The sequence below is a fragment of the Phascolarctos cinereus genome, unplaced genomic scaffold (genome assembly GCF_003287225.1).
Source record: "Phascolarctos cinereus isolate Bilbo 61053 unplaced genomic scaffold, phaCin_HiC Scaffold_9;HRSCAF=440, whole genome shotgun sequence".
Classification (NCBI taxonomy): Eukaryota; Metazoa; Chordata; class Mammalia; order Diprotodontia; family Phascolarctidae; genus Phascolarctos; species Phascolarctos cinereus.
The window spans coordinates 110,955,940-110,972,017 of NW_027556402.1; the positions used below are offsets into that span (position 1 = coordinate 110,955,940).

The 16,078-nt window shown below is 37.4% G+C and overlaps 1 protein-coding gene across 6 annotated transcripts in view; it reads left to right on the top strand.

The window, feature by feature from the left end:
* SLC10A7 (solute carrier family 10 member 7) overlaps positions 1-16,078 on the top strand; it is a 282,712-nt gene that overhangs the window by 13,386 nt on the left and 253,248 nt on the right. For all 6 annotated transcript variants that reach the window (XM_020978290.2, XM_020978291.2, XM_078148544.1 and 3 more), the window contains 2 exons: positions 1,960-2,096; positions 6,796-6,871. In XM_020978290.2, the coding sequence (XP_020833949.1) occupies positions 1,960-2,096; positions 6,796-6,871 (213 nt within the window). The remainder of the gene's footprint in view (positions 1-1,959; positions 2,097-6,795; positions 6,872-16,078) is intronic.

Consider the following 16,078-nt stretch of genomic DNA (forward strand, 5'->3'; position numbering starts at 1 on the left):
TAGCCAGGCTGAAGCTCCTAGGAATCTTGAGAAACTGAGTAATGAATAAACCTCACTGTGGCTAATATCAAGTTTCAGTGATTGAAACTTAGACCCATTTCCTCTCTCCTTCCCTCCTTTCCAGTGAGGAGGAAGCCACTGCCTTCCAAGCCAGCCAGTTCTGCTTTTGAGTAAATCTAATTGTTAGAATTTTTTGGGTGACGTAATCCTGAGCTCATCTTCCTCCCAGAGTCATTACCATGGTGACTTACCTAAATGGAAGAAATTCCAGTATGGACCTGGAGGGAGTCCTTAGACAACAGAAATGCCATCTGTCTAGCTAGAACCAGAATATTGGCCGTAGGGTGATTTGTTTTCCATCATAGCAACTTACTGAGAGGTCTGCTGATGCTGTAGAAGAGCTGTAAATTCTCTCAGTTGATGAAAATGAATGTGTCATCAATGCATTGTTTGAAGTAAGTATTTATTTGAATGGAAAGAAGAGCCGCAGAATTAGTGTAGTATTGGGCAGGGAGTCAGATGACCTGGGTTTGGTTTTTGATACTTCCTAGCCGTGTGGTTGTAGGCAGTTGATTTTCTGTCTGTGATCCTCAGTTTTCTCATCTGCAAATGGAATGACCATATTTGCTCAGTCTTCCATTTAAGTTTGGATATTTGAACCTTGAACTATTTTAGTGGTTGACTGTGCTTCTTTATGTGTGAAATTCACAGGATGTTTGTGCTTTGATTTCATTTATCTTTTTCATTGGTTTTTACTTTAAAAAATCATTACCAAATATAGTAAAAATATTACTGATTTGAATTAACTGAAGGTGAGGTAGGGCAGGGGAAAGGCCAGTTTGAATTGTTGACCACGAATGGAAGCTCTTCACCAGGGATCTATGGATCCCCAGGGCGCAGTGGATAAAATTCACAGGATCAGTGAACTTGGATGGGAAAAAAAATTACACCATTATTTTTACTGACTTCTAACTGAAATATAGTATTTCCTTTAATTACTTAAAAACATGATTATGAGATGGGGGTCCATAGGCTTCACCAGATTGCTCAAGGGGTCTATGGAAGAGAAAAGGTTAAGAAGTCTAGAAGAAAGATGGCCAGCAGTATTGGGTAGATTCTCAACTGGACTGGAACTCGTCTGGAACTGGAATCACACAGCTTGAGAAAATCTGGATGGGTATGGTCTGGGTGTACTAACACAGATGTAATTATTGAGCTATCAAGCTATGTAAACATTTCCAAGAAGATTCAGCAATATTACCTGCTTGTAGGGAAGTCAGTTTTAATGACTAGATTTTTTGCAAATTGGTACTCATAAAATGTTTAAAAGAATTCGAAGCATTAAGAAAATGTAGTTACTCCCTTCTTTGCTGGCAGTTGGTGGTAGGCTTTAGGTGAGGAATCTTTTATATACTGTTAGATTTGGTTGATTCAGTAAGTTAGTTTGCTGAACTACTTCTTTCCCCGTCTTTTTCCCTTTTGTTCTGTATTATAAGGAATGACTTTCTGGATGGGGGAAAGGAGAGAAGTATATTTGGAAACAAAGGTGATATGAAATCAAAGGATAGCAATAAAAATTAAAAGGCTTCCAGAAAAAAAAAAGTTCTCCCTCAAGTAGGTTAAAAAGGAATCCTGCAAACTTTTTTATAGTAGTATTTTGCGTAACACACCCTTTTCTTACAGATTAGCAAAGGTAAAAAGTTCTTCCGTGGTCTAAATTAAGTTGGTTGTATTTCAAGATAAATCAAGGTATTTTAGCAATTTAAATTAAAATACCATATAAGCAAGCACTATAAGGAATACTTTCTCCTCTCAGAGTCTTATCTATTATGATTTGTTATTTTATATAAAAATGAGTTACAAATAAATACCAAGATAAAATAACAGAGTTTAGTGATCTTTTTGTAGATATCTCTTCCAAATTATGTTAAGATGTGTTTTTTTTTTTATTTTTTCCAGGAGCTGACTAGTGCTTTGATGCATATAAAATTACATCTTTTTGTTCAGATCTTTACACTTGCATTCTTCCCAACAACAATATGGCTTTTTCTTCAGTTGCTCTCAGTTACACCCATCAACGAATGGCTTTTAAAAGGGTATGTTGAAAAAAAAAAAGCAATGTGTATTTGAAAATGGTTATTTTGGGGTGGGTGGGGAAGCTGAGGAGAATTGATTTCAAACCAATTTTTTTGTGTGTGTTTTAAACATATGTAGGAATTTATCCATAGAACAGATATTTATTTTCTTCAGTGAATTATTCCCTTCTGTGCTAAGAATACTGGTTGTGTTAACAAAGGTCTCATTTTTTCCCCCTAAAGTTTGAATATGTTGCCCCAGATTTAAAGATTGGAATGTTGATTTAAATGCATTTTGGGGGAAAGTGTTTAAAATAAATTGTGTTTTCAGGTCATGGAAGGAATAAATGGAAGGAAAAAAATGGACTTACAGTGAGGAGGCTTCAGACCCAGTGCTGCGCTGGTGACTTGCTCTGACTTTGGGGGAATTGTTTACTGTTGTGGGTCTGTTTCCTCAACAGTAAAATAGGGATAGTCATTATTTATTCACAGGGTTTTTTTCTTTTTGTAAGGCTAAAATTCAATTTGAAAAATATAAAGTGGTATTTGAAAATATTTACTGGTTTGGCTTAACAAATAATAATAAAGTGTATATAGCACTTGAAATTTTATACAATGATTTCCTTACAACAGCTCTCAAGATAGATAGTGCAAGCCCATTTTACAGACTAAGAAACTGAGATCTTAAGTGACTTGTAGGTGACTTAGTCACTTGTAGGTGATCACACAGCTAGTAAGTATTTGAGGCAGGATTTAAACATGTCTCCTGCTTGACTCCAAGGTCTAGTCATGCTACTCTCAAATAATCTACAGATATTTATTGTGAACCCCACTATATTTGGGATGCTAATATCCCCCATTATTATAAAGAATAATAGCTTGTAGTCTAACTAGGGAAGCAGTTTATCTATTTGTATATGTAAAAATGATATAAGAAGACATTACATGGGACAGACAGTGTCCCAAACTAGACCTTCTCCATAGTATAGTTGTAAAGTACAATATTCTTTCCCCCTTAACCCTCACCTGAATTTTAAGCATATTATTCCAATTGCTTATTGTATGCTATTTTCTAGTCTTAATCAAGAAATCAAAACTCAGCACGGTGCTTTGGGATGTTATGTACTATACATTTCATGCTTCAGTTCATGCTTTTATCTCAGCCATTACCTGTGACTGTGTCCTGCTCTCTCCAGAAGAAGATAATGAGCAAAATGTTTCTCCAGAAATGTTTGCTTTGATTCTCTTGTTTCTTCAAAATTAAAAGTCTTAATATTTCTCTGTTTTCATCTTTACCTCATAACATTTATTTCATAGTCATTTTCAACTCAATATTTTAAAAAGCAAACAAAAAAGAAAGGTGATTTTTGTTACAAGTTCTTTTGGGTAGGGGGAGACAGGTGTGTGTGTGTGTGTTTGTGTTTGTGAGAAAAACAGTACATAACGTTCCCTAGAAAGCAATTAGGCAATTCTACATTTTTGGAACTTCAGAATTCAGTTTGGAAATACTAGTGGCATCCTGTATATTCTGCCTTCTGGCTCTGTTTTTTACAGTCCTTCCTGCTCAATCCAGTTCCTGTAAGTACTGCAAAAATGCAGGAGAAAAACTTATAGTACTGTAATGTTAGTAACTTTATGATTGTAACATCTTCAGTACTTTTGAAAATAGAGTGATGGTCTGAGTATGGACAAGGTCACAGGAGTTCTTAACTTATGAGATGGAAAAGTAATAGCTTTTGACATCAAAGCACATGATAAGCATGTGGAATAATACACTTAATTCAGGCACTGAAAATTAAAAAAAATAGAAAGTAAGCTCTCTGTCCTTTGTAATTATATGGTATAGAATGTCTTGCTTATAAATTCCTTTTAACAGAACAATATAAAAATAATAGGCTTCTGCCTGAAATGATGTGACTAGAAGTAATATTAATGGATTACACTCACGACCACAGTCATTTTCTTCTATATTGTGGTATGTTGTTGTAACTACATAACAAGTAACTTTCATATAGCCTAATACAGGGGTGGGAAAACTGCCCTCTAGGTCCTTAAGTGTGGCCCTTTGAATCCAATTTGGATTCAGTCAAAGGGCCACCCCCGAGGACCTAGAGGGACACATGTAGCCTTGAGGCCATAGGCTCCCCACCCCTGGAAGAGTACTTCCTATTTCTTATAAAGGCTATTCAAAAAATCTTAGTGCTGTTTTAAGCTTTTAAAAACTGTTTAAAAAAACTTTTGGAACACCCTGTATTATTTTATATTCCTTAAGTTGGAGAGGTCAAGTCAGCAAGCATTTATTAAGTGTCTGCTGTGTGGGTGGCACTATGCTAAGCACTGAGGATAAAAAAAGGGCAACCCCCCCCCCCCCCGCTTTCAAGGAAATTACATTCTAATGGTAGAAACAACATTCAGACAACTATGTACAAAGACGATATGGATGAGATAAAGGAGAGTGGTTTTTGAAGGACGGCACTAAAGTTTTGGGAGAACTGAGAAGGGCTTCTGGCAGAAGGTGAGACTTTGGCAGGGGCATGAAGGAAGCCCGGGAGATTAGGAGGCAGGGATGAGGAGGAAGAGAGTTTCAGCCATGGGGGCAGCTACTGAAGATACCCTCTTGGCAGATGGAAGATCTTGTGGGAGGTTCTAGCATAGAGGTTAGTGTCATGGGATAACAGAGGGGAGAAAGGTGTAAGATGATTGGAAAAGTATGGATTGACCAGCTCCGTTGTTATTATTTGGTCATTTTTCAGTTGTGTCCAGCTCTTTTGGAGTTTTCTTGGCAAAGATACTGGAGTGGTTTGCCATGTCCTTCTTTAGCTCATTTTACAGATTAGGACATTGAGGCAGACAGGGTTAAGTGACTTGAGTCACACAGCTAGTATGTGTCAGAGGCTGGAGGTGACCTCAGAAGATGAGTCTTCTACATTCGAGGCCTAGTGCTCTATCCATTTCACCACCTGCCTGCCCCAAAGGGTCAGTTAGTCAATCTGTATTAAATGCCTATTATGCACCAGGCATTGTGCTAAATAAACACTGGGGATACAAAGAAAGACAAAAGACTGCCCTTGCTTTCCAGGTTCCCTGAGGGAGACAACATGCAAACGATCCGATACAAACAAGCTCCGTACAGTACAGGATATATTGTAGACAGTCAACAGGGAGAAGGCACCAGAGTCAAGGGGCAACGGGAGAGGCTTCTGCAGAAAGTGGGATTTTAGTTGGAACTTGAAGGAAGCCAGGGAAGCCAGGAGGTACAGGTGGGGAGGAAGAGAATTCCAGGAATGGGAGACAGCCGGTGAAGTGTCTTGTTCAAGGAACAGCAAGGAGGTCAGTGTCACTGGATTGTGGAGTATGTGAGTGGGGATAAGGTGCAGGAAGACTGGAAAGGCTTGAGGAGCAGGTTATGGAGGACCCTGAAAAACCAGATGGAGGATTTTATGTTTGATCCTGGAGGTAATAGGGAGCTAATAGAGACTCGTGAGGAGGGGGGATGACATGGTCAGATGGCCTCTTTCAAGGCATCTTTTTGGGTCCTACTAGATGTCCCTCTTTTATAGGAGAAGTGTCTTTTTTCCTCATGGCCTATCCTTCAACCCATTCTCCCCTTCCTCTTGACTTTTTTCAGGACTTTTCTTTTTATTATCACTTCCTTCATTATGATCTTTAACCTTACTTCCTCCGCTGGCTCCTTCTTCTCTGCAGAATAGTCTGTCATCTCATCTTGAACAAAAATTTTCCCCTTTCGGCTGCCATCTTGTATCACACAATTGTATGGTCATAGATTTAGAGCTGGAAAGGACGTGGAGGCTGTCCCCCTATCATGTGAGGACGTTGAGGCCCAGTGTGGCTGGATGACTCTCTCATTTCCCTCCTGGGCTCCTTCAGTGCCTGATTTATTTCCACTGCCCCCTTTCCTAGGATCACAGTCCCATCAAGCAGTTTGGCCTCTACCCAACCACTCTATTGGAGCTTTCTCAAAGATTACCTTTGGATGTCAAAACCCAATGGTCTTTCCCCTCCTTTTCCTCCTCCTTGCCTTCTCTGGGATATGCTGCACTATTGAACACCTTCTCCTTCTCAAAATACTTTTTCTCCCTTATGTTTTCAGACTTGATAAAATTTAACCTGAAGTTTTTACCTCATTTGAAACTCTGTGGAGGATACTACCCAGAGAGATCAGTTACATTTAGCTTGAGTTGTGCTGCAAAACCTTTCTTGACTGATTTTCTTTTTAACTGTGTGATGCTTTTAATGTTTTTCCAAAGAAATGAAAGAATTACTTTTAAGGCTCAGAATTGCCCGAGGTGTAAAGTCACACGCATTTGTGCTAGTCCAGGGAGAAAATTCTGAGCTTGTGTATGTGGGGTTTGTTGTTCAGCCCTTCGAGGCCTGCCACCCAATGTGGAGATCAAGCAGCTACAAGTTTGTGTCACAGTGGAGGGAATGCTGGATTTGGTGCCAGAAACAGCTGCGTTCAAATCCTGCCTCTGTCTGAATAAGTCACTAAAATTATCTGCACATTGGTTTCCAAATCTGCAAATTGGACACTTTGCAAACCCTAAAACAGTGTATAAATGCTAGCATCATCCTCATCTAAAGTCACCAGGGTTTGAATATACATTCACATTTCTATATTTTCATTTGCTCGGCTCGTAATCCAGTTTAGTGGATGAAGTAAAAATGTTTTTTACATGTTATTTTATGTTTTATTTTTCAGTTTACAAACAGTTGGTTGCATGCCACCTCCTGTTTCTTCTGCAGTGATCTTAACCAAAGCTGTTGGTGGGAATGAGGTGAGTCTTGGGGCCAACTTATTTTAAAAATAAAATGGTTACTCCTTGTCAATGCATATTTTCACAGAATCTCAGGGTTGGAAATGACCTCAGCTGCCATCTTGTCCAGTTGTCCAACATAGGTTCTCAAAGTGGGTGACACTGCCCCCTGGGGGGCACTGAATGATCCGATCCAGGGGAGTGGTAGTAGCCTCAGGTGCAATTGGGGGGCATTGAATAAAAAAAGGGGGTGGTGGAAGCATAAGAAAAGAAGAGAAGATAAGAAAACTTTGAAAAGCCATTTGTACTGTTTCATCTGTTGAGTTCAAGTCAGACTGATTATATTATTTTCCAAATAAAAATGAAAAATTCAAGTTATAACTGATCAGTGGTCAAATCCACTGACGGGTCTTAACAAGCAAGTGTTGGTAGGTGAGCCTGTGATGCATTGTCAGGAAGTCCAGCATGCAGCTGCAGGAATATGTGCGTGTAATAACTTATTTACCAGATGATATTGTATGGCTACATGATGCAGGATCGCATCATCAGAATTTCAATGCAGAAAAAACTCATAAATTTACAATAAATTATTAAATTTAAGATACAACATCTTTTAAAAAATATATTTTTCATTTTTTTGAAATGACACGAATTTCAAAAAAACTATTAAAGGGTTAAAGAAAGTAGATTTCCAGGGGGGCGCTGAGTAATTTTTTTTAAAAAGGGGATGGTAGACCAAATAAGTTTGGGAACCTCTGAACTAGATCAGGTCATCTCTAACACATGCCTGACAAGAGGTCATCCAACTTTTGTTTGAACACCTTCAGTGAGGGGGATAGTACTATTTCTCAAGGCTCCCAGGACACTTCGGTGAAGTTCACATTGTAACAGAGTTTTTCTTTGCATCAAGAATTTTGCCTCTTTAAAAATCTTCTACTCATTTTTCCTAATTCTGCCTTTAAGGCTTATATTGCAGAGCTGGGAGTGGGATACAAAAGATGGGCTGGAACTTAACATGGCAGATTTGTTTTCATTTCTTGCAAGAAAATAATTTATTGATACCTTTTTATAACACGTTCATGTCAGAACATAATCCCTGTTATGAAATTTTGAAAGAAGTTAGGTGCATATGATGCTGAAACTGATATTAAAGAATAGAATCTGGGATTCATAAAATTAAAGAAGGGAAATGGGCAAATTAAGGATGATTTCCTGATGTTTGATGAAGTAGTATAATGGATCAAAGAAATTTAGTAACAAAGGAGCCCAGTGGAACTAGATATTCTTCATCTCTGAGGCCACAAGCAAAAACTGTTTTGTAACAAAGTTGGAAGAAACTAGAGTGACTAAAGGGGAAAAAAGAATCTAACAGCATTAAAAGTTGTTGAAGTGATTTCCAAAGGGAAAATTAGGGAATTTTTCCTAAAGAGAACTAATGTAAGCTTGGGGAAAATCATCAGAACAAACCTGGAACGAAATAGAAGGCTGTGTCTTTGTCACACAGACATTTGCAAGATGACTATAGGTTTGGGTTTAAATGATTGTTAAGTGAATCTGGTTCTCTCCCTCACCTGTGTTGGGCCCCTCTTTGTTGATGCAGCTCATATCCCCTTGTACCTTTGCAGATGATTTGGTGAGTTGCTAGAACCCCAAACTTTCAGCACGTGGTAGCCCAAGGTCATGGGTCTTCCTGAGCCTCCTTATGTTTGTCCTTTAGTGACAGACATGAAAGCAAGAGCAGAAGCCATTAACAATTAAAAAAAATTCTCCAGGGTGACTTCAGCTCTTCTAGGACATCCTAGAATCTTAAGTCAGGGTTGGGGAAACTGTGGCCCTCGAGGCCACATGTGGCCTTTTAGATCCTTGGGTGTGGCTTTTTGACTGAGTCCAAGTTTTACAGAATGAATCCTTTTATGAAGGGGATTTGGTCTGTGAAGTTTGGATTCAAAGGGCCATACTTGAGGACCTAGAGGGCCACATGTGGCCTTGAGGCCACAGGTTCCCCACACCTGATCTAAGTTGATCTTCACACCTTGCCCATCAACCAAAATTGATTAAGTCACAGTGCATACAGGAAAGTATGAGTGACAGAAGAAGCAGTGAAATACAGTATCTTAGGTGGTTGAAATGAAAAAAAAAATTACCTTGTTTTAAGCCACCAACACATTATTGATCAGAGGCTGACAACCAATGGAGTGTCTAGTTGGACCAATCTCTTTATACCATCCTCAACCATTTGGATTCGTGCTGTAGAGACAGATGTAGCCATGGTACCCCAGGGACACAAATGACAATGGGAAAATATGCTTTAGTTCTATCAAGCTTAAGAAGGGGACAAAGGGAATTATTTCTTTATTAGGTGGAAAAAGAGAACCAATAACAGATGGCAAATACTTTTATAAAAAAGTCAATTGTAATTCGATAAGTAGAGCAAGTGGCACAAGGGATTGGAGATACACTAGGAAGAAATGCTCTCAAGGTTCCAATAGTTGATTCTGTTTTCATTTCCTTTCTTCTCCTTTCCTTTCCTCCCCTTTCCTCTCTTCTTTTCTTTCTCTCTCTTTTTAAAACATTTAGAGTTTTGTGTACTGGCTGGTTTATATAGAATGGTAAGAGGAAATGCTGTACTTATTTGCTGTACAATTGAAGTAAATTAGACAAAATAATGGGGATGAGCCTCTCTTTAATTAGTGTAATGTTTAAATTGGGAAATAGTTGCAAATACATTTTGGTTTGTTAGTATGTATGGGCAACATACATAAGTCTTCATTTTCTTTCCTTTTTTTTTTTAAAAAAAAACTAAGTTCTGCTTTAAAAGTTGTTTTGTAAATTATTTTAGATTTAGAACACATTTCTCATAAAAGTAGTATTTAAAATGGTGGATGGGTTTTGAGGCCAGGCTTTTCTGTCCTATTTAGTCCATAATATAGCAGAACTGCAGTTTTTCTTGTGTTCTGATTTTGGGAAGTAGGAAGCCATTCAGTGCAAGAGGGAGGGAAGGGGAGAAAGAAGCAAACTGCCTTCTTTCTTGGCACTGTGCCAATCTTCAGCAAAATTTGAAAAGTTCAAAGTTTATCTTTGGTTCCATCTTCTAGTGTTTGAGACTTAGAAGCTCATATGTACGTGAATGAAAAATTAAATATAATCATGGGTCTCTATGATTAAAAGCCAAATGATTGGTACAGGAAATAGGTGCTATTTTTGGGTACTGGGGTGGTCAAGAAAGGATTCATAGAGGTAGCAGTAGTTGATCTGGGGCTTGAAGCGTAGGTGGGATTTGGTCTGTGAAGAAATGGCAAGGTAGATAGCATGAAGGAAGGTTCTAGCTGAGCAGGGCAGGTCTGTAGAACCCTCATAAAAGATCTACGTTGAGAAATACTGGTAGTAAGCTTGGAAAATTCATTTGGCCCCAGACTGTATAAGACTGTGAGTGCCAGGCTTAGGATTTGAGTTGTATCCTGTTGATTGGTTATGGGAAAAGATGAGATCCCCAGGATATCCTCATTTTTATAAGTCTTTTAGTTTTTATCTGTTGTGATGTAGCCGTTTACATTCTAGCAAAGTGTGATCTACTTAGATTATTCTCCTGGGAGGTCAATGTACAACTGCTCAAAAGGTTGGATATGAAGAGTAATTATAGACAGTTCACTGTTAAATGGGGAGACTTAGCCAATGATGCCCTGTGGGGGAGGAGGGTCAGTTGTGAGGACTAATTAGTTTTCTTAGATAATGGAATAGAGAATGAGCTTTTAAAATACAGAGGTTTTATCAACTTCCATGGAGGTTCCCTAGAATTTTAGAGAGATTAGAATTAGAGTGACCCTGGTCAATTTGGACAAATATTTAGAAGTAAACAGGCTGGCTCTCATTATAGAAAAATGAAAAATATTCATTTTTAAGAAAACATTATGTAAATTACTATAGCTGAGAATAAATAGAAAGAACTACTCATGACCATTTTTTATTTTGCATTTGCTTTTAAAACATTTTTACTGATGTCTTTTTTAAACATAACCTGTATTTCTCAGTATATCCCTCCTCCTTCTCCCAGAGAGCCATCCCTTATGACAGTGAATTGGAAAATAGAAAAAAAAAAGTTTAGCAAAACTAATCCAATACATCAGCCAAGTCTGACATATGCAGTGTTCCATACCTATAGTCCCCACAACTCTGCAGAGATAGGAAGGAAGTCTGTGCTCATCATGTCTCTTCCTCGTGGCCAGATTTAGTCATTATGGTTTCACATCATGCAGTTTCAGTGGTTTTGTTCTTTCCATTCACATTGTTGTCGTTGTAAATCTTTTTCCCTCAGTTGTTGTTATTTCACTTTTAGGCATTAATTTAAAACATTTTAGATACCTTTTGCATTTTATGTCACAGTAATTTCCTGATATTGCTCTTGGGCCCCACACTGTGCCCTTCCTTGAAATAAGCAAAAGAATTAAGAAAAACTAACAGATAAAATGGCCATGTCTGATACAGCCTAATTCCCCTGCCTCTCTTCTAAGAGCAGGAAAGTGTCTTTCAAGTGTTCAAAGTGTACCAAGATTGTTTATTGCAATAGAGGTTCCCAAAGTGGGTGGTACTGCCTCCTAGGGACACTAGAACAATGGGGGTGGTGGTAATAGCCTCGTGTGCATTTGGGGGCATTGAATAAAAATAAGAGGGTGGTGGAAGTGTAAGGAAAGAAAAGAAAATTTTGAAAAACTGTTCCTACATGTTTTATCGGTTATGTAACAGAGTTAAAGTCATAGTAGTTACATTATTTTCTAAATAAACACACAAAATGCAAGTTAGAATTGATCAGTGGTCAAGTCTGCTGACAGATCTTAAGTAAATGTTGGCAGGGGAGTGTGTGACACATTGTTGGGAAGTCTAGTATGCACTGGCAGGAATATGTGCATGTAATGACTTGTTTACAATATGGTACTATACAGTTACATGATGCAATATTGTATCACCAAAATTTCAATGCAGGAAAAAACCCACAAATTTGCAATAAATTATTAAATTTAAAATGCATCACTTAAAAAAATCACATTTTTTTTGAAATAACACAAATTAAAAAAAAACAAACCAACCATTAAAGGGTTAAAGAAAGTAAATTTCCAGGGGGGTGCTGAGTAATTTTTTTTGAAAAGGGGGTGGGAGGCCAAATAAGTTTGGGAACCTCTGCTATATAAAGGGAGCTATCTTTCAGTGTTATTTTTGTTTACATTATTGTACATTCACATGTTTCTGCTTACTTTACTCTGTATCAATTCATACATATCTGCCTAGGTTTCTCTGAATTCCACGTGGTTTCCTATGGCATATTTATAGTAATATTCCATTATATTTTCTCTCTTTCTCTCTCTCTCAGCTTATTCAACTATTCTACCTTAAGTGGGAACCCAGTTATTTTGTGTATTTTTGCTACCATGACAAGTGATGTTACAAATTTTGTGAGTTATATAGGACCTTACTTTCTTTGGCTTTCTTGGAGTGTGTACCAAAATTGAGTCAGAGTTAAAAGTTTTTTCCTACTATGTCTATGAAAAGAGTTAGGAATCTGTATGCTCTGACAAGGAAGCACAGTAACGTAAACTGGTGAGATATTTGTGATAGAGAGAATAGAGTAGGATGATAGGAGCCACGTCCCTGATAGTAGAAGTGTTGTTGGGGAAAACTTGGATTCAGTAAATGAATTATGAATGTTATACCAATTACACCATTATATTGTTGGAAATTATACCATCGCTTCAGTGTTTATTATATCGTACAACTTAGACATAATTTTTGCATTGTGACTTTTCACATTTATCAGTTCACCCTGCTTAATTAACGATTTTAATGAAAGTATGGTGAATTGGTGCTGCTTGCTAATTTCCTTCTGTATTGGTTATGTTTGGGGGTCACAAGATGAGAAGGCTTTCTCATTTTCCTGAGAATTGTTCCTGGGGCAAGTGATTTGTGTTTTTAAGGCTGATGTCATATGAGTTTAAGGTGCCATTCTAATTAGAGACTCTTTCTCATTTGATTCCTACAAAAGCTGTATATGTTGCATTGATTTGAAACAAAAGAGCTTTCTTGTTCAGCTATTCAATTCAACTCAGCAATCCTTATTAATCATCTACTGTGAGCAAGAAGAACATTGTATTTGGAGTCATAAACACTTGGGTTCAAATCTTGGCTTTGCTACTTAAAACCAATGTGACTTTGGGTAAATTTACTCAAGCTTCTTGGCCTTGATGCCCTCATCTATAGAATGTGGAGATAACCTACATAAAAATAGTACTAATAATAATGGTAGTTAACTGTTATTATTGCATAGCATTTTAAGGTTTGCAAAATGCTATATGTTAACTCATTTGATTATCACAACAACTGTATGAGGTGGGTGCTGTTGTTATTCTCGTTTTATCAGATGAGGAAACTGAGGCACACAGTGTTTAAGTGACTTGCCCAGGGTCACAAATCTAGTTATGTGTCTGAGGCTCGATTTGAACTCATATCTTCTGACTCCAAGTCCTTTGCTCTATGTAGCTGCCTTGTGACTTCTTAGGTTTCTTTCTTGCTCTAGATTGATCCTTCTTCAAAGATAAAAATGAAATAGGCAACTAATACATGGTCTACGGGGAGAATACAATTTATAGCAAGTAATTAGGAAAATTGAGGAGAGAGTACTTACCAGCGGTGGGGATCAGGGAAAGTTTCACGTAAGAGGTCACGCTTGAGGGAAGGAAGACAAGTTCTGAGGGGTGGAGATAAGGAAGAGGAGTATATTCTCAGAGATGGAAAGGGATTTTGCAAATGTGTGTAGCTGGGAGACAATATCACATTGAAGGAATGCCTCATTGTCTTTGTGAAGGGGAGCCACTTTAAAGCAACAGCATAGGATTGAAAGAATACCTGTATGAAATGACATTGCATAAATTCAGTGCTCACACCATCTCATAAGATTGGTTCTATACCCCTGAAGTGTACTTAGATATTAGCTTTCAAAGTGTATTTATCAGCATAATGCATATTGTTCTTTATATCAGTGTAATGTATGAATAATTTAAATTTTTTAAATGGTTGCTTATTTATTTGTCACAAGTATTGGTTCATTTCTTTCTTTCTTTTTTTTTTTTACTGTCTGTGGTGCTATTTCCCTATTTGCCTTTCTTGACTTTATCAATTATTTTGTTACTTTATCTGAGATTGATTTCATCTTCTGTTTTTTATATTCACTTGAAGCATAATAGATTTTTTTCCATCCCCTTAGTCTTACTCTGAATGGGTCTTTATATTTTAAATATAGTTCTGATCAGACCATGCAGCAGAATGTTGGTATGTTTTTCTTTTCCATTCCTTTTCTGGGGAAATATTTAAAGCTTTTTTTTTAACTTCACAGTTTTTTGTTAGTTTTTCTATGTGCCAGGAGAAAGATGTAGTTTGGCATATTACTGAATAAATTGGCTGTACCACTGGAAAAGGAGGGTTAATTTGGGGGATATTTAACTGAAATAAGGAAGGAACATTTATATGTATATAATAGGGCCAATAAGGCAATCAAAAGATCATTATCCTTGGAAGAAAAAAATTCCACGAGTTAACAAGAATTTATAAAGCACCTGTTATATCCCAGACGTTCTGCTAGGTGCTGGGGATATAGATACAAAGAATAACACAATTCCTACTCAGAAGGGACTTCCATTCTAATGAGGGAGACAAGTGCATATTAAAAATACATACATTACAGATAGGAATTGTATAAATGCTGTTATGTACAAAGCCCTTAAAAGAAAAATAGGAGCTAAGTAGTTGAGCTCTGATAACAAGTCTCATCCCTTCTTAGATCTTACAGTTGTTCCCAGTATAGCTCAAGACAAATCATGCCTAGATGTATGCTTGTTGAAAACTTTCTCTATGTGTATCACCTTTAAATATGATGTTATTAATGTTGATAAATTCAGAGTTATAATTTTGGTGAAAAGAAAAGAACAGGAAGGGAAAAGTTTGCTAATCTTAGTTAACCACTGCCTGAGTCTTCTTTCACCTACGAAAACAAAAGAAAAAAGTATAGAACCCTAATTATAAGCCTACGGTTTAAAAAAACCCAGTAATTCATAAACTGTTTTAAAGCTGAATGTGCACATTTAAATACATAGGTTTTTGCTGTCAAAGAACTGAAGGGTGTCATCCATTAGGGAATGGTGGAATAGATTGTTATATGAACATGATGGCATTTTAGAGAAATCTAGGAAGACTTGTGTGAATTGATGCAGAGCGAAGTGAGCAGAACCAAGAGAACAGTTTATATAACAACAATAGTGTAAAAAAAGCAAATTGGTTTCAAAGACTTAAGAACTATGATCAATGCATTGACCAATCACGTTTCCAGTGAAACATGCTTATACTTCCTGACAGTTACCAGACTCAGGGTTTGATTCACACACACACACACACACACACACACACACACACACACACACACACACACACACACACGTTTTAGATATAAACATTGTGGGGATTTGCTTTGCTTGACTACGCATTTCTTTTAGAAGATTTTTGTTTTTCTTTTTCAGTGTGGGGAGTGGGTGGATGGCAATGGGAGGGAGAGAAGTATATGTTTGTTGAAACAAATTAAATTAAACCCCCCGCAAAATCAACACTTTCTCTACTATCTTACCCCACTGAGTATTTGGCTGACAGGAGGGATGCACTTCTATTTACATTTTTATTGGCACGTTTTTATTGGTAAATTAAAGGATTCATAAACATTTGATAGTCAATCAGAAATTCATGACACGATAAAAAAGAAATACTTTGATCCTTGCTCTCCCCGAAGCAGGAAGGTAAGGAGTTGAAAATATATGTGTTTTCAGTTCCGTCTCCAGGGTTAGTTTCCCAATCTTTTCAAAGGAAACCTCAAGTGTCTCTTGGGCAAAGAAAATTATGACATGAGGTGAACTCTTTAAGTCATAGACCAAGGTTGTGGCAGCCGTAGTGTATTTCAAAAAGGTTTTCTGTCTGCTTGGAAAGCAAATGAAGTTCTCATTACTAACTTTAAAATTACACTTATGAGAGAGTTTTTGTTAGAGGTGAAAGATCAAGTTCATAGTAGACCAGCTGGAGTCTGAAAGTTCAGTGTCTGGCACATCACTGCAGCATGAAAGAGTGCCTGGTTATTCCACATCATCAGTGGGGAGTTAATAGTGCGAATCCTAGGCATGAAGATGAGATTCCTTGAAACATTTA